At 49.0% G+C, this 22,546-nt stretch overlaps 1 protein-coding gene across 2 annotated transcripts in view; it reads right to left on the reverse strand.

The window, feature by feature from the left end:
- The window catches only part of TNPO1 (transportin 1), a 280,036-nt gene that overhangs the window by 183,639 nt on the left and 73,851 nt on the right, over positions 1 to 22,546 (reverse strand). For both annotated transcript variants that reach the window (XM_063963878.1, XM_063963879.1), the window contains exon 4: positions 21,585 to 21,691. In XM_063963878.1, coding sequence (XP_063819948.1) covers positions 21,585 to 21,691 — 107 coding nt within the window. The remainder of the gene's footprint in view (positions 1 to 21,584; positions 21,692 to 22,546) is intronic.

Here is a 22,546-nt window from a genome sequence, read left to right on the forward strand (position 1 = left end):
CCAAAAAAGTGCCCCCCCTCTCTGTTTTTTTACCCTGTTTCTGTAGTGCAGTGCAGGGGAGAGTCCTGGGAGCCTTCCTCGCAGCGGAGCTGTGCAGGAAAATGGCGCTGTGTGCTGAGGAGATAGGCCCCGCCCCCTATTTCGGCTGGCTCTTCTCCCGGTGTTTGTGAGACCTGGCAGGGGTTAAATACATCCATATAGCCCCAGGGGCTATATGTGATGTATTTTTAGCCAGAACAAGGTATTATCATTGCTGCCCAGGGCGCCCCCCCCCCAGCGCCCTGCACCCTCAGTGACCGCTGGTGTGAAGTGTGCTGACAACAATGGCGCACAGCTGCAGTGCTGTGCGCTACCTCATGAAGACTGAAAAGTCTTCTGCCGCCGGTTTCTGGACCTCTTCACTTTTCGGCATCTGCAAGGGGGTCGGCGGCGCGGCTCCGGGACCGGACTCCATGGCTGGAGATCACTACCTCATTGTTATATCAAAAAAAAAAAAAAAAAAAAATTTTTTCTTTTTTTATGTCAAACTAAAATGTGTCATTTTTTTAAATGAAATTTTAATATATGTTTTAAAGTGTATAAATAAATTTAGAATTCATCTGACCACTCCTTCTTGGCTTTCCTTTCTTCACCCCTGGTGCGCCAAGGTTTTTTCCTATATAAATAATCCACACTAGTAAGGGTACTAGTTTACCTATTGGCGGCACCATTCTTCACTAACTACACCCTATACCATTCATATCTCCTTCTCTGTTTTTGAACACCTTCAATTTCCCCCATCCTTTTAACATCAGACCTAAAGGGGTTGCGCAGATAGTATTTGCCCTTTTGAATGGTGACCAGTAGCCTAAGAAGCCAATCCATCCTGCAGGCTGGTGAGTTCACTTCTTCTCCCCTAAGTCCCTCGTTGCAGTGAGCCTGTTGCCAGCAGGACTCACTGAAAATAAAAAACCTAATAACTTTTTCTAAGCAGCTCTTTAGGAGAGCCACCTAGATTGCACCCTGCTCGGACGGGCACAAAAACCTAACTGAGGCTTGGAGGAGGGTCATAGGGGGAGGAGCCAGTGCACACCACCTAGTCCTAAAGCTTTTATTTTTGTGCCCTGTCTCCTGCGGAGCCCCTAATCCCCATGGTCCTGACGGAGTCCCAGCATCCACTAGGACGTCAGAGAAATGTGGTTTTCCCTCAGTAACTGTAGAAATCCACGCATCCAATTCTACCCCAAAGAGCCATTCCCCCGAAAAGGGGAGAGACTCTACACTGCGCTTGGATTCTGCGTCCGCTATCCACGGACGCGACCACCACAAGGCCCTGCGCACTGACACTGCCATAGCAGTGGTCCTAGCATTAATATTGTCCATCTCCTTGAGCGAGTCACACAGGACGGGTGCAGTCTCCTGAATGTGCTTCAGGAGAGTCACTGTAGTGATCAAGGGCATATCCCCCGAGAAGCCCTCCTGAATCGGAGTAGCCCAGGAATGAATGGCATGAGTCATCCAGCAACCTGCTATGACCGGCATTTGAGTCAGACCCGCTGATGTGTGGATATACTTTAGTGTAGTCTCTATCTTCCTATCCCCAAGGTCCTTCATAGTGAAGGAGCCCGGGGTCGGTAGTACTGCCTTTTTGGATAGGCGCGAGACTGATACATCCACAGCCAGGGATTCTTCCCAGAGTTTTCCGCCTTCAGGAGCAAATGGGGAAGTGTGTAAAAAACGAGATTTATGTTAAAAACTTACAGTTGTTAAATCTCTTTCTGCGAGATACACTGGGTTCCACGGGGAATAACATTGGGGTTGTAGAGTAGGATCTTGAACCGAGGCACCAACAGGCTAAAAGCTTTGACTGTTCCCAGAATGCATAGCGCCGCCTCCGTGCACAGGAGCTCAGTTTTGTTAACCAGTCCAATGCAGTAGCAGGTAAAAGACGACAACCGTTAGTAGCCACGTACACCACATTCTCACGACAGGAGACGGTGTCAGCAGCTAATGCCATACAAACCCAAAGAAGCTAAGTGCGTCAGGTGGGCACCCTGTGGAACCCAGTGTACCCCGCAGAAAGATTTAACAACGGTAAGTTCTTACCAAAAATCTCGTTTTCAGCTGCGGGGTACACTGGGTTCCACAGGGAATAACATCGGGGATGTCCTAAAGCAGTTCCCATTTTCCCAGGATTCCTGACGTATGTCAACTAAATGGTCAGAATGAGGTAAAACTTGTTTAATAACCTTCTGACGTTTAAATCTGTCCGGTTTCTTAGAGGTAGCATCAGGCTCTGGTTCATCAGTAATCTGAAGAATTAGCCTGATAGCCTCCAATAAGTCAGGAACATCCACCTGAGAGACCGATTCCCCATCAGAAGTATCTGGATCAGTGTCTGTGGTGTCAGTATACACGCCATCCTCATCAGACGAGGTGTCTGGGTCGTGAGTGGATTGTGAGGAAGTAATGGCCCGCTTAGAGGACCCCTTCGTCTTAAGTGGGCGAGGGTTAGATTTCTGTTTAGTCAGTAAGTGGTTCAATTACTGTAACTGAGTGGACAGGTGATCTGCCCATAGCGGATTAACCGCAGGGACCATAAGCGGTTGTACCGGCACATGAGGTCCCATAGGGGGCGTAAGTCTAGTTACCAGCGTACTTAATAACGTGGAGAAAGTAGCCTAAGGTGGGTCATTATGAACCCCCGTTGCTACAGTTCCACTGGGGGGCAGGGAACCCCCAGAACCTGAACCCTATGCTGCTATGTTTTCCTCTAATGTGTCTGTAGCGTTACCGCCACACAATGTGGGATCAGCCCCAGCTCCGTTGCCCCTTGTAGCCGACATATCTGAAAGCACAGAAACCATTTTGACACTTGGTATTTTTTATCTTAATTTTTCCAGGGCAACTTAAAACAAGTCATCTAACTCTGCAGAATCAGGAAAAGGGACACTGGGCTTGTACTGTGTGAACAAAAAAAAGACTGGACGCAGTGTCCTCTAGAGGGAGCTTTAACACATCCTTTATAGCCAGAATGAGGGGGTTCACTAACCTGTGTAGAAGGGGAATCCCCAGTAATATGTTCCAATTCCTCCCCCTACTCCAGTATTTCCTCATCTGAATCAGAGAGTAATGCAAGTAACCTACGGTTATGTGGACCTGAATTAGGGAGAAGGGGCTGGTCAGCCCTCGCAGCCAGATCTGCAACAGCTTGCTGCAATTGTTGTGTTCTTTGAGCATTTGCAGTGGGTTGAGATGACATATCAGGCATCATATTCTTAATTGCACCTAGCCATGAAAATAAGATTTTACTCACCGGTAAATCTATTTCTCGTAGTCCGTAGTGGATGCTGGGAACTCCGTAAGGACCATGGGGAATAGACGGGCTCCGCAGGAGACTGGGCACTCTAAAAGAAAGATTAGGTACTATCTGGTGTGCACTGGCTCCTCCCTCTATGCCCCTCGTCCAGACCTGTTAGGATACTGTGCCCGGAAGAGCTGACACAATAAGGAAGGATTTTGAATCCCGGGTAAGACTCATACCAGCCACACCAATCACACCGTATAACTCGTGATACTATACCCAGTTAACAGTATGAAATATAACTGAGCCTCTCAACAGGTGGCTCAACAATAACCCTTTAGTTAGGCAATAACTATATACAAGTATTGCAGACAATCCGCACTTGGGATGGGCGCCCAGCATCCACTACGGACTACGAGAAATAGATTTACCGGTGAGTAAAATCTTATTTTCTCTGACGTCCTAAGTGGATGCTGGGACTCCGTAAGGACCATGGGGATTATACCAAAGCTCCCAAACGGGCGGGAGAGTGCGGATGACTCTGCAGCACCGAATGAGAGAACTCAAGGTCCTCCTCAGCCAGGGTATCAAATTTGTAGAATTTAGCAAACGTGTTTGCCCCTGACCAAGTTGCAGCTCGGCAAAGTTGTAAAGCCGAGACCCCTCGGGCAGCCGCCCAAGATGAGCCCACTTTCCTTGTGGAATGGGCTTTTACTGATTTAGGATGTGGCAATCCAGCCGCAGAATGCGCCAGGTGAATTGTGCTACAAATCCAGCGAGCAATAGTCTGCTTAGAAGCAGGAGCACCTAGTTTATTGGGTGCATACAGGATAAAAAGCGAGTCGGTTTTCCTGACTCCAGCCGTCCTGGAAACATACATTTTCAAGGCCCTGACTACGTCCAGTAACTTGGAATCTTCCAAGTCCCTAGTAGCCGCAGGCACTACAATAGGTTGGTTCAAGTGAAAAGCTGATACCACCTTAGGGAGAAACCGGGGACGAGTCCTCAATTCTGCCCTATCCATATGGAAAATCAGATAAGGGCTTTTACATGACAAAGCCGCCAATTCTGACACACGCCTGGCCGAAGCCAAGGCCAATAACATGACCACTTTCCACGTAAGATATTTCAGATCCACAGTTTTAAGTGGCTCAAACCAATGTGATCTCAGGAAACTCAACACCACGTTGAGATCCCAAGGTGCCACAAAAGGGGGCTGAATATGTAGCACTCACTTTACAAATGTCTGAACTTCAGGCAGTGAAGCCAGTTCTTTCTGGAAGAAAATCGACAGAGCCGAAATCTGGACCTTAATGGAACCCAATTTTAGGCCCATAGTCACTCCCGACTGTAGGAAGTGCAGAAAACGACCCAGCTGAAATTCCTCAGTAGGGGCCTTCCTGGCCTCACACCACGCAACATATTTTCGCCAAATACGGTGATAACGGTTTGCGGTTACTTCTTTCCTGGCTTTTATCAGCGTAGGAATGTCTTCCTCCGGAATGCCCTTTTCCTTTAGGATCCGGAATTCAACCGCCATGCCGTCAAACGCAGCCGCGGTAAGTCTTGGAACAGACAGGGCCCCTGCTGTAGCAGATCCTGTCTGAGCGGTAGAGGCCATGGGTCCTCTGATATCATTTCTTGAAGTTCTGGGTACCAAGCTCTTCTTGGCCAATCCAGAACCACGAGTATCGTTCTTACTCCTCGCCTTCTTATTATTCTCAGTACCTTTGGTATGAAAGGCAGAGGAGGGAACACATAAACCGACTGGTACACCCACGGTGTCACTAGAGCGTCCACAGCTATCGCCTGAGGGTCCCTTGACCTGGCGCAATATCGCTTTAGCTTTTTGTTGAGGCGGGACGCCATCACGTCCACCTGTGGCCTTTCCCAACAGTTGGAAGACTTCTGGATGAAGTCCCCACTCTCCCGGGTGTAGGTCGTGTCTGCTGAGTAAGTCTGCTTCCCAGTTGTCCACTCCCGGAATGAACATTGCTGACAGTGCTAAGACGTGATTTTCCGCCCATCGGAGAATCCTTGTGGCTTCTGCCATCGCCATCCTGCTTCTTGTGCCGCCCTGTCGGTTTACATGGGCGACTGCCGTGATGTTGTCTGATTGGATCAGTACCGGCTGGTTTTGAAGCAGGGGCCTTGCCTGACTTAGGGCATTGTAAATGGCCCTCAGTTCCAGAATATTTATGTGTAGGGACGACTCCTGACTTGACCAAAGTCCTTGGAAATTTCTTCCCTGTGTGACTGCCCCCCAGCCTCGAAGGCTGGCATCCGTGGTCTCCAGGACCCAGTCCTGTATGCCGAATCTGCGGCCCTCTAGAAGATGAGCACTCTGCAGCCACCACAGCAGAGACACCCTGGTCCTTGGAGACAGGGTTATCAGCCGATGCATCTGAAGATGCGATCCCGACCACTTGTCCAAGAGGTCCCACTGAAAAGTTCTTGCATGGAACCTGCCGAATGGAATTGCTTCGTATGAAGCTACCATTTTTCCGAGGACTCGTGTGCAGTGATGCACCGATACCCGTTTTGGTTTCAGGAGGTCTCTGACTAGAGATGACAGCTCCTTGGCTTTCTCCTGCGGGAGAAACACTTTTTTCTGTTCTGTGTCCAGAACCATCCCCAGGAACAGTAGGCGTGTGGAAGGAACCAGCTGTGACTTTGGAATGTTTAGAATCCATCCGTGCTGTTGTAGCACCTCCCGAGATAGTGCTACTCCGACCAACAACTGCTCCTTGGACCTCGCCTTTATAAGGAGATCGTCCAAGTACGGGATAATTAAAACTCCCTTTTTTCGAAGGAGTATCATCATTTCTGCCATTACCTTGGTAAACACCCTCGGTGCCGTGGACAGTCCCACAAATCTGAGGTACTCCTGGTGAGGATGGTAAATGGGGACATGCAGGTAAGCATCCTTGATGTCCAGGGATACCATGTAATCCCCCTCGTCCAGGCTTGCAATAACCGCCCTGAGCGATTCCATCTTGAACTTGAATTTTTTTATGTATGTGTTCAAGGATTTCAAATTTAAAATGGGTCTCACCGAACCGTCCGGTTTCGGTACCACAAACAGTGTGGAATAGTAACCCCGTCCTTGTTGAAGTAGGGGCACCTTGACTATCACCTGCTGGGAATACAGCTTGTGAATTGCCTCTAGCACAGCCTCCCTGCCCGAGGGAGTTGTCAGCAAGGCAGATTTGAGGAAACGGCGGGGGGGGGGAGGCGCCTCGAATTCCAGCTTGTACCCCTGAGATACTACTTGAAGGATCCAGGGATCCACCTGTGAGCGAGCCCACTGATCGCTGAAACTTTTGAGGCGGCCCCCCACCGTACCTGGCTCCGCCTGTGGAGCCCCACCGTCATGCGGCGGACTTGGAAGAAGCGGGGGAGGACTTTTGTTCCTGGGAACCTGCTGTTTGTTGCAGCTTTTTTCCCCTACCTCTGCCTCTGGACAGAAAGGACCCGCCTTTTCCCCGCCTGTTTTTCTGGGGTCGAAAGGACTGTACCTGATAATACGGCACTTTCTTAGGCTGTGAGGGGACATGGGGCAAAAATGCTGACTTCCCAGCTGTTGCTGTGGAAACTAGGTCTGAGAGACTATACCCGAATAACTCCTCACCCTTATAAGGCAAAACTTCCATGTGCCTTTTCGAATCTGCATCCCCTGTCCACTGCCGAGTCCATAAGCCTCTCCTAGCAGAGATGGACAGAGCACTTATTTTAGATGCCAGTCGGCAGTTCTCCCTCTGTGCATCTCTCATGTATAAGACTGAGTCTTTTATATGCTCTACGGTTAGCAGAATAGAGTCCCTGTCTAGGGTGTCAATATTTTCCGACAGGGAGTCTGACCACGCAGCTGCAGCACTGCACATCCATGCTGAAGCAATCGCTGGTCTCAGTATAATGCCTGAGTGTGTATATACAGACTTCAGGATCGCCTCCCGCTTTCTATCTGCAGGCTCCTTTAGGGCGGCCGTATCCGGAGACGGTAGTGCCACCTTTTTTGACAAGCGTGTGAGCGCTTTATCCACCCTAGGGGGTGTTTTCCAACGTGACCTATCCTCTGGCGAGAAAGGGAACGCCATTAGTAACTTTTTAGAAATTACCAATTTTTTTATCGGGGGAAGCCCACGCTTCTTCACACACTTAATTTAATTCTTCAGATGGGGGAAAAACTATTGGTAGTTTTTTCTCCCCAAACATAATACCCTTTTTTGAGGTACCTGGGTTTATATCAGAAATGTGTAATACCTCTTTCATTGCCTCAATCATGCAACGAATGGCCCTAGTGGACATTAAATTAGACTCTTCGTCGTCGACACTGGTATCAGTATCCGTGTCGACATCTGTGTCTGCCATCTGAGGTAGCGGGCGCTTTAGAGCCCCTGATGGCCTTTGAGTCGTCTGGGCAGGCACGAGCTGAGAAGCTGGCTGTCCCGCATTTGGCATGTCGTAAAAATTTTTATGTAAGGAGTCGACACTTGCACGTAATTCCTTCCATAAGTCCATCCACTCAGGTGTCTGCCCCGCAGGGGGTGACATCACATTTATAGGCATCTGCTCTGCCTCCATATAAGCCTCCTCATCAAACATGTCGACACAGCCGTACCGACACACCGCACACACACAGGGAATGCTCTGACAGAGGACAGGACCCCACAAAAAGCCCTTTGGGGAGACAGAGAGAGAGTATGCCAGCACACACCAGAGCGCTATATAATACAGGGACTAACTGAATTATATCCCCTTATAGCTGCTATAAATTATATACTGCTTCTAAATTTAGTGCCCCCCCTCTCTTTTTACCCTTCTGTAGTGCAGACTGCAGGTGAGAGCCAGGGAGCTTCCTTCCAGCGGAGCTGTGAGGGAGAAATGGCGCCAGTGTGCTGAGGGAGATAGCTCCGCCCCTTTTTCGGCTGACTTTTCTCCCGCTTTTTTATGGAATCTGGCAGGGGTATTTATCACATATATAGCCTCTGGGGCTATATATTGTGATTATTTTGCCAGCCAAGGTCTAATTATTGCTGCTCAAGGAGCTAATGGTGTCCAGTAGCCTAAGAAGCCCAAGCTAGCTGCAAGCAGGAAGGTTCGCTTCTTCTCCCCTTAGTCCCTCGTTGCAGTGAGCCTGTTGCCAGCAGGTCTCACTGTAAAATAAAAAACCTAAAATATACTTTCTTTCTAGGAGCTCAGGAGAGCCCCTAGTGTGCATCCAGCTCGGCCGGGCACAGAAATCTAACTGAGGTCTGGAGGAGGGGCATAGAGGGAGGAGCCAGTGCACACCAGATAGTACCTAATCTTTCTTTTAGAGTGCCCAGTCTCCTGCGGAGCCCGTCTATTCCCCTTGGTCCTTACGGAGTTCCCAGCATCCACTAGGACGTCAGAGAAAGGCTCTTGACCTCGCTCCCCTCCGCCTCCCTCCTACCCCCCAGTACCTCACTGAGCTGTGAGGACTGACTACATTGTTCACAGGATAATGAACCAGACGTAGCAGGAGAGAATCTGGTGTAACATATACTGCATAATTGGTGTTTTACCATGATCACAGTAACAAGACTTACATACACACAGACAAGTAATATGATAGCAAGCCTGCCCTTACTGTATGTGAGAGGGAGACAGAGAAAAAGGAGACAAGCACACCCAAGCTAAACAGCCCCAGTGAGGCTGTAAGCAGATATATCACAGTATAACACTGGTATTCTGTCATGTTTAGGACACAGATAGTGTAAAAATAAGATTTTAGTTACCGGTAAATCTATTTCTCGTAGTCCGTTGAGGATGCTGGGACTCCGTAAGGACCATGGGGAATAGACGGGCTCCGCAGGAGATAGGGCACTTTAAGAAAGCTTTGGACTCTGGGTGTGCACTGGCTCCTCCCTCTATGCTCCTCCTCCAGACCTTAGGGAAACTGTGCCCAGAGGAGATGGACAGTACGAGGAAGGATTTTTGTAAATCTAAGGGCGAGATTCATACCAGCCACACCAATCACACCGTATAACTTGTGATAAACTTACCCAGTTAACAGTATGAACAACAACATAGCCACGGTTCCACCGAAAAACTATAACATAACCCTTATGTAAGCAATAACTATATACAAGTCTTGCAGAAGAAGTCCGCACTTGGGACGGGTGCCCAGCATCCTCTACGGACTACGAGAAATAGATTTACCGGTAAGTAAAATCTTATTTTCTCTAACGTCCTTGAGGATGCTGGGACTCCGTAAGGACCATGAGGATTATACCAAAGCTCCCAAACGGGTGGGAGAGTGCGGATGACTCTGCAGCACCGATTGAGCAAACAGGAGGTCCCTTCCTCAGCCAGGGTATCAAACCTATAGAACTTTGCAAAGGTGTTTGTCCCCGACCAAGTAGCTGCTCAGCACAACTGTAATGCCGAAACCCTCGGGCAGCCGCCCAAGAAGAGCCCACTTTCCTAGTGGAGTGGGCCTTAACCGATTTCGGTAACGGCAATCCTGCCGTAGAATGCGCCTGCTGAATCGTGTTACAGATCCAGTGAGCAATAGTCTGCTTTGAAGCAGGAGCGCCGCATTGTTGGCCGCATACAGAACGAACAAAGCTTCAGTCTTCCTGATTCTAGCCGTTCTGGTCACATAAATCTTCAAAGCCCTGACTACATCCAGGGACTCGGAATCCTCCAAGTCCCGTGTAGCCACAGGCACGACAATAGGTTGGTTCACATGAAAAGATGAGACCACTTTTGGCAGAAAGTGAGGGCGAGTCCTCAACTCTGCCCTATCCACGTGAAAAACCAAGCATGGGCTTTTATGTGATAAAGCCGCCAATTCGGAAACACGTCTTGCCGAAGCTAACGCACACAACATGACCACTTTCACGTGAGGTATTTCAACTCCACAGTTTTGAGTGGTTCAAACCAAGGTGACTTGAGGAAACTTAATACCACGTTAAGAACCCAAGGCGCCACCGGAGGCACAAAGGGAGGCTGAATATGCAGCACTCCCTTCACAAAGGTCTGTACTTCAGGAATAGAGGTCAATTCTCTTTGAAAGAAAATGGATAAGGCCGAAATCTGGACCTTTATGGACCCTAATTTTAGCCCAAAGTCACTCCTGTTTGAAGGAAGTGGAATAGACGGCCCAAATGGAACTCCTCCGTAGGAGCAGCTCTGGCCTCACACCAAAAAACATATTTCCGCCATATACGGTGATAACGTTTTAACGTCACGTCTTTCCTAGCCCTGATCAGGGTAGGAATTACTTCCTCCGGAATCCCTTTTTCCGCTAGGATCCGGCGTTCAACCGCCATGCCGTCAAACGCAGCCGCGGTAAGTCTTGGAACAGACAGGGCCCCTGCCGTAGCAGGTCCTGCCTTAGAGGAAGAGGCCACGGATCCCCTGCGAACAACTCTTGCAGCTCCGGATACCAAGTCCTCCGTGGCCAATCCGGAACAATGAGTATTGTTCTGACCCTGCTTCTTCGTATTATTCTCAACACCTTGGGTATGAGAGGAAGAGGAGGAAACACATAGACCGATCTGAACACCCAAGGTGTCACCAGAGCGTCTACCGCTACCGCCTGAGGGTCCCTTGACCTGGCGCAATACCGCTTTAGCTTTTTGTTGAGACGGGATGCCATCATGTCGATTTGAGGCAGTCCCCAACGATCCGTGATCTGTGCGAAGACTTCTTGATGAAGTCCCCACTCTCCCGGATGCAGGTCGTGCCTGCTGAGGAAGTCCGCCTCCCAGTTGTCCACCACCGGGATGAACACCGCTGACAGCGCGCTAACATAGCCTTCCGCCCAGCGTAGAATCCTGGTCGCTTCTGCCATGGCCATTCTGCTCCTTGTTCCGCCTTGGCGGTTTATATAAGCCACTGCCGTGACATTGTCTGACTGAATCAGAACCGGTTTTCTCAGAAGCAATTCCTCCGCTTGACGCAGGGCATTGTATATGGCCCTCAACTCCAGGACGTTGATGTGGAGACAAGACTCTAGGCTTGACCAGAGACCTTGGAAATTTCTTCCCAGTGTCACTGCTCCCCAGCGTCCGTGGTCACCAGGACCCAGTCCTGAATGCCGAACCTGCGACCTTCTAGTAGGTGAGCTCTGTTCAGCCACCACAGGAGAGATACCCTGGTCCTGGGAGACAGTGTGATTCTTTGATGCATTTGTAAATGGGACCCGGACCACTTATCCAAGAGGTCCCATAGAAAAGTCCTCGCATGGAACCTGCCGAAAGGGCTGGCCTCGTAGGAAGCCACCATCTTCCTCAGGACCCACGTGCAATGATGCACCGAAACCTTTTTTGGTTTTAATAGGTTCCTGACCATGGCTATGAGTTCCTGAACCTTTTCGATCGGAAGAAAAACCTTTTTCTGGTCTGTGTCTAGAATCAGCCCCAAAAATTTCAGACGCGTTGTAGGAACTAGCTGGGACTTCGGTATATTGAAAATCCAGCCGTGTATCTGCAACGTCTTCATGGACAGAGACACACTGTCCAGCAACCTCTCCCGAGATCTCGCCTTTATGAGGAGATCGTCCAAGTATGGGATAACTGTGACCCCCTGCCTGCGCAGGAGCACCATCATTTCCGCCATTACCTTGGTGAAAATTCTCGGGGCCGTGGAAAGCACAAACGGCAACGTCTGAAATTGGTAGTGACAGTCCTGCACTGCAGATCTCAGGAACACCTGATGCGGGGGGAATATCGGAACATGAAGGTAAGCATCCTTTATGTCCAGGGACACCATCCAATCCCCCCCCCCTCCAGGCTGGCGATGACCGCCCTGAGTGATTCCATTTTGAACTTGAACCTCTTCAAGTACAGGTTCAGAGATTTCAGGTTTAAAATGGGTCTGACCGAACCATCCGGTTTCGGGACCACAAACAGGGTTGAGTAATATCCCTCTCCTTGCTGGAGATGAGGAACTGTGACAATCACCTTTTGAATATACAATTTTTGGATTGCTACCAACACTAGCTCCCTCTCTGACGGGGAAGCCGGCAGAGCAGATTTGAAAAATCGGCGAGGAGGCAAGTCTTCGAATTCCAGCATGTATCCCTGAGAAACACTCTAATGCCCAGGGATCCACCTGCGAGTGAACCCAGACGTGGCTGAAAAATCGAAGACGAGCCCCCACCAGATCTGCCTCCCCTCGGAAAGCCCCAGCGTCATGCGGTGGACTTTGCAGACGCAGGGGAAAACTTCTGCTCTTGGGAACTAGCTGTGTGCAGCTTTTTTCCCCCTGCCTTTCCCTCTGGCAACAAAGGATGATCCACGTACCTTCTTGTTTTTATTGGAACAAAAGGACTGCATTTGATAATGAGATGCCTTTTTTGTATGCTGCGGGGGGACATAAGGTAAGAAATTTGACTTACCAGCCGTAGCCATAGAGACAAGATCCGAGAGGCCGTCTCCAAACAACTCCACCCTTTTGTAAGGCAAGGACTCCATATGCCGCTTTGAATCGGCATCTCCCATCCACTGTCGGGTCCACAAGAGCTGCCTAGCAGAAATCGACATAGCATTTATTCTGGAGCTTAACAAATAAATGTCTCTCTGAGCATCCCTCATATACAAGGCAGCATTCTCTGATATGCTCTATGGTCATTTGAATGGCGTCCCTATCTAAGGTGTCAATTTCCGTAGATAAGGAATTTGCCCATGCCACAACCGCACTACACACCCAGGCCGACGCCATAGCCGGTCGGAGCAATAGTACCGGAATGATTGTAAAAGTGCTTTAAGGTAATTTCCTGCCTGCGATCAGCAGGTTCCTTGAGGGAAGCCGTATCCTGAGAAGGCAGTGCCACCTTTTTGGACAAACGTGTCAGCGCCTTGTCAACTTTTTGCGAAGATTCCCAGCGTATCCTATCAGTTTGTGGAAAAGGATACGCCATGAGAATCCTTTTGGGAACTTGTGGTCTCCTATCCGGAGATTCCCAAGCCTTTTCGCACAAGTCACTTAATTCAAATGAGATTGGAAAAGTGACTTCAGGCTTTTTCTCTTTATACATGTGTACCCTCGTGTCAGGGACAGGGGGTTCCTCAGTAATATGCAAAACCTCTTTAATGGCAATAATCATGTACCATATACCCTTAGCCACCTTTGGCTGTAATTTTGCATCTTCATAGTCAACACTAGAGTCAGTATCTGTGTCGGTATCTGTGTCATCGATCTGGGATATGGTGCGCTTCTGAGACCCCGAAGGACCTGGCGCCCCAGGGACAGGCATGAACTGGCTACCTGACTGATCCCTAGCTTCTGCCTTGTCTAATCTTTTATGCAATAGATTGACATTTGCATTCAAGACATTCAGCATATCCACCCATTCCGGTGTCGGCGTTGCCGACGACGACCTGACATTCAAGCACTCCCCCTCCACATTAAGCGAGCCTTCCTCGTCAAACATGTCGACACACGCGTACCGACTCACTTCACACACACACACACACACACACACACACGGAACCCCTTTCCTGCAGACAGTATCCCTGTCAAGGCCATTTGGAGAGAAAGAGAGAGTATGCCAGCACACACCCCAGCGCAATAACCCTGGAGACCAACACAAATTGTTTTTCCCCAGCAGCGCTATATAATAAGAATTTACTTACCGATAATTCTATTTCTCATAGTCCGTAGTGGATGCTGGGACTCCGTCAGGACCATGGGGGAACAGCGGGCTCCGCAGGAGACAGGGCACATCTAAATAAAGCTTTTAGGATCACATGGTGCGTACTGGCTCCTCCCCCTATGACCCTCCTCCAAGCCTCAGTTAGGTACTGTGCCCGGACGAGCGTACACAATAAGGAAGGATCTTGAATCCCGGGTAAGACTCATACCAGCCGCACCAATCACACCGTACAACTTGTGATCTGAACCCAGTTAACAGTATGATAACAAAAAACGAAGTAGCCTCTGAAAAGATGGCTCACAACAATAGTAATAACCCGATCTTTGTAACAATAACTATGTACAAGTATTGCAGACAATCCGCACTTGGGATGGGCGCCCAGCATCCACTACGGACTATGAGAAATAGAATTATCGGTAAGTAAATTCTTATTTTCTCTAACGTCCTAGTGGATGCTGGGACTCCGTCAGGACCATGGGGATTATACCAAAGCTCCCAAACGGGCGGGAGAGTGCGGATGACTCTGCAGCACCGAATGAGAGAACTCCAGGTCCTCCTTAGCCAGAGTATCAAATTTGTAAAATTTTACAAACGTGTTCTCCCCTGACCACGTAGCTGCTCGGCAAAGTTGTAATGCCGAGACCCCTCGGGCAGCCGCCCAAGATGAGCCCACTTTCCTTGTGGAGTGGGCCTTTACAGATTTAGGCTGTGGCAGGCCTGCCACAGAATGTGCAAGTTGGATTGTGCTACAGATCCAACGTGCAATCGTCTGTTTAGACGCAGGAGCACCCATCTTGTTGGGTGCATACAATATAAACAACGAGTCAGATTTTCTGACTCCAGCTGTCCTTGAAATATATATTTTTAATGCTCTGACAACGTCCAGTAACTTGGAGTCCTCCAAGTCGCTAGTAGCCGCAGGCACCACAATAGGCTGGTTCAAGTGAAAAGCCGAAACCACCTTAGGGAGAAAATGAGGACGTGTCCGCAGTTCTGCCCTGTCCGAATGGAAAATCAGATATGGGCTTTTGTATGATAAAGCCGCCAACTCTGAAACTCTCCTGGCTGAAGCCAGGGCCAATAGCATGGTTACCTTCCATGTAAGGTATTTTAAATCTACCGATTTTAGAGGCTCAAACCAATGAGATTTGAGAAAATTCAAAACTACGTTCAAATCCCACGGTGCCACTGGAGGCACTATTGGGGGTTGTATATGTAGTACACCTTTGACAAAAGTTTGTACTTCAGGCACTGATGCCAATTCCTTCTGGAAGAAGATTGATAAGGCCGAAATTTGAACTTTAATGGACCCCAATTTTAGGCCCATAGACAATCCTGCTTGCAGGAAATGTAAGAATCGACCCAATTGAAATTCTTCCGTTGGAGCCTTCTAGGCCTCACACCACGCAACATATTTTCGCCAAATGCGGTGATAATGTTGTACAGTCACTTCCTTTCTAGCCTTAATCAAGGTAGGAATAACTTCCTCTGGAATGCCCTTTTCTTTTAGAATCCGGCGTTCAACCGCCATGCCGTCAAACGCAGACGCGGTAAGTCTTGGAACATACAAGGTCCCTGCTGAAGCAGATCCCTTCTTAGAGGTAGAGGCCATGGATCCTCCGTGAGCATCTCTTGAAGTTCCGGATACCAAGTTCTTCTTGGCCAGTCCGGAGCCACCAGTATTGTTCTTACTCCTCTTTTCCGTATAATTCTCAGTACCTTTGGTATGAGAGGCAGAGGAGGGAACACATACACTGACTGGTACACCCACGGTGTTACCAGAGCGTCCACAGCTATTGCCTGAGGGTCTCTTGACCTGGCGCAATATCTGTCCAATTTTTTGTTGAGGCGAGACGCCATCATGTCCACCTTTGGTCTTTCCCAACGGTTCACAATCATGTGGAAGACTTCTGGATGAAGTCCCCACTCTCCCGGGTGAAGGTCGTGTCTGCTGAGGAAGTCTGCTTCCCAGTTGTCCACTCCCGGGATGAACACTGCTGACAGTGCTATGACAGGATTCTCCGCCCAGCGCAGAATCCTTGCAGCTTCTGTCATTGCTCTTCTGCTTCTCGTGCCGCCTTGTCTGTTTACGTGGGCGACTGCCGTGATGTTGTCCGACTGGATCAACACCGGCTGACCCTGAAGCAGCGATTTTGCCAGGCTTAGAGCATTGTAGATCGCTCTTAGCTCCAGTATATTTATGTGAAGGGACGTCTCCAGGTTTGACCACACGCCCTGGAAGTTTCTTCCCTGTGTGACTGCTCCCCAGCCTCGTAGGCTGGCATCCGTAGTCACCAGGACCCAGTCCTGTATGCCGAATCTGCGGCCCTCTAACAGATGGGCACTCTGCAACCACCACAGGAGAGACAACCTTGTTCTTGGTGACAGTGTTATCCGCTGATGCATGTGCAGATGCGATCCGGACCATTTGTCCAGCAGATCCCACTGAAATGTCCGTGCATGGAATCTGCCGAATGGAATCGCTTCGTAAGAAGCCACCATCTTTCCCAGGACTCTTGTGCATTGATGTACTGACACAGTTCCTGGTTTTAGGAGGTTCCTGACAAGTTCGGATAACTCCCTTGCTTTCTCCTCCGGGAGAAACACCTTTTTCTGAACCGTGTCCAGAATCATTCCCAGGAACAGCAGACGAGTTGTCGGGGTCAATTGAGATTTTGGAAGATTCAGAATCCACCCGTGTTGCTGAAGCACTACCTGGGTTAGTGCTACACCGACTTCCAGCTGTTCTCTGGACTTTGCCCTTATCAGGAGATCGTCCAAGTAAGGGATAATTAATACGCCTTTTCTTCGTAGAAGAACCATCATTTCGGTCATTACCTTGGTAAAGACCCGAGGGGCCGTGGACAAACCAAACGGCAGCGTTTGAAACTGATAATGACAGTCTTGTATCACGAACCTGAGATACCCTTGGTGTGAGGGGTAAATTGGGACATGCAGATAAGCATCTTTTATGTCCAGGGACACCATGAAGTCCCCTTCTTCCAGATTCGCTATCACTGCTCTGAGTGACTCCATCTTGAACTTGAATTTCTGTATGTACAGGTTCAAGGATTTCAGGTTTAGAATAGGTCTTACCGAACCGTCCGGCTTCGGTACCACAAATAGTGTGGAATAATACCCCTTTCCCTGTTGTAGGAGGGGTACCTTGACTATCACCTGCTGAGAATACAGCTTGTGAATGGCTTCCAAAACCGACGTCCTTTCTGAGGGAGACGTTGGTAAAGCAGACTTTAGGAACCGGCGAGGGGGAGACCTTTCGAATTCCAACATGTAACCATGAGATATTATCTGCAGGATCCATGGGTCCACTTGTGAGCGAGCCCACTGATTGCTGAAAATCTTGAGTCGACCCCCCACCGCTCCTGAGTCCGCTTGTAAAGCCCCAGCGTCATGCTGATGGCTTTGTAGAACCCGGGGCGGGCTTCTGGTCCTGGGCAGGGGCTGCTTGCTGCCCTCTCTTACCCTTTCCTCTGCCTCGCGGCAGATAAGACTGTCCTTTTGGTCGCTTGTTTTTATAGGAGCGAAAGGACTGCGGCTGAAAAGACGGTGTCTTTTTCTGTTGGGAGGGGGTCTGAGGTAAAAAAGTGGATTTGCCGGCAGTTGCCGTGGCCACCAGGTCCGAAAGACCGACCCCAAATAATTCCTCTCCTTTATATGGCAATACTTCCATATGCCTTTTGGAATCCGCATCACCTGACCACTGTCGCGTCCATAAACTTCTTCTGGCAGATATGGACATCGCGCTTACTCTTGATGCTAGAGTACAAATATCCCTCTGAGCATCTCGCATATAAAGAAAAGCATCCTTTAATTGCTCTAGAGTCAATAAAATACTGTCCCTATCCAGGGTATCAATATTTTCAGTCAGAGAATCCAACCACACTACCCCAGCACTGCACATCCAGGCTGAGGCTACTGCCGGTCGCAGTATAACACCAGTATGTGTGTATATACTCTTCAGTGTAGTTTCCAGCCTCCTATCTGCTGGATCCTTGAGGGCGGCCGTATCAGGAGACGGCAACGCCACTTGCTTTGATAAACGTGTGAGCGCCTTATCCACCCTAGGGGGTGTTTCCCAGCGCGCCCTAACCTCTGGTGGGAAAGGGTATAATGCCAATAACTTCTTGGAAATTAGCAGTTTTCTATCTGGGTTAACCCACGCTTCGTCACACACGTCATTCAATTCCTCTGATTCTGGAAAAGCTACAGGTAGTTTTTTCACCCCCCACATAATACCCCTTTTTGAGGTACCAGCAGTATCAGAGATCTGCAAAGCCTCCTTCATTGCCGTGATCATATAACGTGTGGCCCTATTGGAAAATACGTTTGTTTCTTCACCGTCGACACTAGATTCATCTGTGTCGGTACCCGTGTCGACTGACTGAGGTAAGGGACGTTTTACAGCCCCTGACGGTGTCTGAGACGCCTGAGCCGGTACTAACTGGTTTTCCGGCCGTCTCATTTCGTCAACTGACTTTTGTAATGTGCTAACATTATCACGTAATTCCATAACTAAAGCCATCCATTCCGGTGTCGACTCCCTAGGGGGTGACATCACCATTACCGGCAATTGCTCTGCCTCCACACCAACATCGTCCTCATACATGTCGACACACACGTACCGACACACAGCAGCCACACAGGGAATGCTCTAATCGAAGACAGGACCCTCTTAGCCCTTTGGGGAGACAGAGGGAGAGTTTGCCAGCACACACCAAAAGCGCTATAAATGTATATAAACAACCCTAGAAGGTGTTGTTTTTGATATAAGCGCTTTTAATATATCAATATCGCCAAATTATGCCCCCCTTCTCTTTGTTACCCTGTTTCTGTAGTGCAGTGCAGGGGAGAGTCCTGGGAGCCTTCCTCACCAGCGGAGCTGAGCAGGAAAATGGCGCTGAGTGCTGAGGAGAATAAGCTCCGCCCCTTTTCCGGCGGGCCTTTCTCCCGGGTTTTAAGAAAACTGGCCTGGGTTAAATACATACATATAGCCTTAATGGCTATATGTGATGTATTTATTTTGCCACTAAAGGTATTTAATATTGCTGCCCAGGGCGCCCCCAGCAGCGCCCTGCACCCTCCGTGACTGAATCAGTGAGACGTGTAGCAACAATGGCGCACAGCTGCAGTGCTGTGCGCTACCTTCATGAAGACTGAGGAGTCTTCTGCCGCCTGCTTTCCGGACCTCCGTCTTCAGCGTCTGTAAGGGGGGATCGGCGGCGCGGCTCCGGGACGAACCCCAGGAGGACCTGTGTTCCGACTCCCTCTGGAGCTAAGTGTCCAGTAGCCTAAGACTCCAATCCATCCTGCACGCAGGTGAGTTGGAAATCTCTCCCCTAAGTCCCTCGATGCAGTGATCCTGTTGCCAGCAGGATTCACTGAGATTTAAACCTAAAAAAACTTTTTCTAAGCAGCTCTTTAGGAGAGCCACCTAGATTGCACCCTTCTCGGACGGGCACAAAAACCTAACTGAGGCTTGGAGGAGGGTCATAGGGGGAGGAGCCAGTACGCACCATGTGATCCTAAAAGCTTTATTTAGATGTGCCCTGTCTCCTGCGGAGCCCGCTGTTCCCCCATGGTCCTGACGGAGTCCCAGCATCCACTAGGACGTTAGAGAAAATATGTAAACCGACAATTATGTGCCCCCCCCCCTCTCTTTTAAGCACCCTTTCACCACGTGTAAGCAGGGGAGAGTCCGGGGAGCTTCCTCTCAGCAGTGCTGTGGAGAGAAAATGGCGCTGGTGAGTGCTGAGGGAGAAGCCCCGCCCCCTCAGCGGTGGGCTTCTGTCCCGCTCAAACTTAGTAAAATATGGCGGGGGCTCTTTTATAAACATGTACAGAGCCCACCTGTACATGTATATAGTCTTTTTGCCATGCAGAGGTTTATATTGCTGCCCAGGGCGCCCCCCCCCCTGCGCCCTTACAGTGACCGGAGTATGTGAGGTGCATGGGAGCAATGACGCACAGCTGCAGTGCTGTGCATTACCTCAGTGAAGCTGAAGGCTTCTGCCGACGACGACTTCCGTCTTCTGTACTTCTAGCTCTGTGAGGAGAACGGCGGCGCGGCTCCGGGGGTGGACGCCCAGTAAGAACCTGCGTTCACCCCCTCTGGAGCTAATGGTGTCCAGTAGCCGAAGAAGCAGAGCCCATCTTTGACAAGAAGGTCTGCTCCTCTCTCCTCAGTCCCTCGATGCAGGGAGCTTGTTGCCAGCAGTGCTCCCTGTGAAAAAGTAGTAAAAGGTAGAAAAAAAATCCAAACAAAAATGCTTCTAGGCAGAAAACTCTGGAGAGCTCTCTGCAATGCACCCATCTTGCTCTAGGCACAGTGTAAAACTGAGGTCTGGAGGAGGGGCATAGAGGGAGGAGCCAGTGCACACCCAGAGTCCAAAGCTTTCTTAAAGTGCACTATCTCCTGCGGAGCCCGTCTATTCCCCATGGTCCTCACGGAGTCCCAGCATCCTCAAGGACGTTAGAGAAATAGCAGCTCTCCCCCTTTGCTACACCCCTGTACCAGTTTCCAGCGATATTCTGCCTGTCTGGAGGTTGTGTGTGCCTGCTGCTGCAGCTGCAAACAAAGGAAGGCTCCAAAATGCCGCTGGTCCCACTCTGAGGAATCTCCGGCCCCTGTAATGGCGCTGGAGCTACAGTGTTTTTTATACTGGCAAAACAGCTTAACAACATCACACAAGTGCTAGTTTAAGCCACCGCTAGCCAGTGTACCCAGGGGTTTATAGCAGGTACCCCCAGGAGGGTCCCGTATGCCTCCCCTGCGTGTCAGCCGCACCTTGAACCAGGGGACCCCCCCTAGCGGGGCCCCCAGTTTGTACTCACCACTGTCGTCACCTTCAGGCTACTGTTAAAGGTGTGCAGCGTGCTGCGATTGTGAACGCAAAGGCGAAGTGCCCTGCTGTACCACAACCTCTCAGGACAGTGGTCCTGCAGCAGGGAAGCGGCTCTGACACCTCGCAAGGCCGGTGACCGCCCCCCACCCGTAACTTCCACGGTGCAGGTATGCTGTTGCCCAAACAGCATACCAAAAATAAAAAACATGAAGAAGAAATTGAAAAAAAACTCTGGAGCTCAGAGATGTGCATCCTCTCCTGAGGGCACTTTTTTCTATAACTGCCTGTGGGAGGGGGCATAAAGGGGAGGAGCCAGCACACCTAGTTGAAGAAATTTAAAGTGCACCGGCTCCTTTGGACCCAGTCTATACCCATCGTACTAAGTCTTCCCAATATCCCTTATGGATGCTAGAGAAATACAGTTGTGAAACTTTACCAACCTCAAGATAATGTTAGATTTAGCACTTTAGAGCAGATTTATAGAAAACTGAATGTGTTTAAATGCCAGCCATACCTTTCACATATTGGTTAAATGACTGAGTGAAAAGACTCATCTATTTGCTTGTTTAATGCAAAAGGTGTCAAATTACTACAGAAAAACACCACAACCTCAAAGCACAGAACGTTCCAACAACTGGTGTCTCAACCCATTCAATGGAATACAAATATCTGAACTTATCAAGAACCAACTCTCAGCCCATCTATTAGATCTTTGTGCTTCTGATGCCAGGGGTTCCCACATGAAAACTTGTTCAGAAAGGTCTCGAAAAGTACTTTAAATTAAAACAAACTTCAATCCAATAATTCTTACTTCACATGTGTTGTAATCCTCAGAATCCAATAGACCACACAATTTTGGCAGGAGCTCAGGCCAATTCTGTAACTCTCCTTTCGAAGCAATTGTTGTGATCAGGATACCTGAGAAGGAAAAGATTGGCATAGGTAGAAAGTGCAATTACATTCTAAAGTTGGACACTATACCATTACCTGGGCAATACACCCGATATTGGCAAATTGCAGAGATAACTGTAGTGTATTTACAGAATATATAATATATGTACAGTATATCTGCACGACATCTCAAAATATCGGTCTGTTTGACACGCCAAATAGTCCGGAACGTCCAACAGATGCGATAACTGGGGATCTGCAATTTGTTAACCAACATTTCTGCTGTTCCTTCACAGGGAATAGAGATAGGTATCCTTACCTGGAGAGGAAAGCAGATCTCATCTGGCCATACACAGAGAACTTACAGGGTACACCCACAATAATGGTTGGGTGTCAGGCTGTCAGATAGAATGTATGTCTGTCTGACAAGCTGATAACATGCCTACATGAACTCATTAGACTGTTGATGTATCACTAACAAAATATAATATGCACAAAAGCTTATTTTTTTTTAAATGAGAACATCAATGAAAGTACCAAGAATAGGAACCTAAGCAGACTGCAATGATTTTCAGCGCTTACAGCATAGACCACATGAATTAAAGCAACTTACAAATTACATTTGTAGACATACACTGGCCTCACTTCTCATGCTTATGGTGTGTACACACAGTGAGATATTTTGATTTTGACTATATAGGCAAAATTGTAAGAAAAGTTAGTGCAGATCGCAAGGTGAAAGTCACCTTGCGATCCCGATTCGATGCCGATGCGCAGTCGGCATTGCAAGCCTAGATTGACTGTGCAGGCAAGTCAATTTTGACTCTCTCTATAGAAGAGATAGTCAAGATTTACACTGAGTCAAAATCGCACATAGGCAGT

This window comes from Pseudophryne corroboree, chromosome 1, assembly GCF_028390025.1.
Source record: "Pseudophryne corroboree isolate aPseCor3 chromosome 1, aPseCor3.hap2, whole genome shotgun sequence".
Taxonomy (NCBI): domain Eukaryota; kingdom Metazoa; phylum Chordata; class Amphibia; order Anura; family Myobatrachidae; genus Pseudophryne; species Pseudophryne corroboree.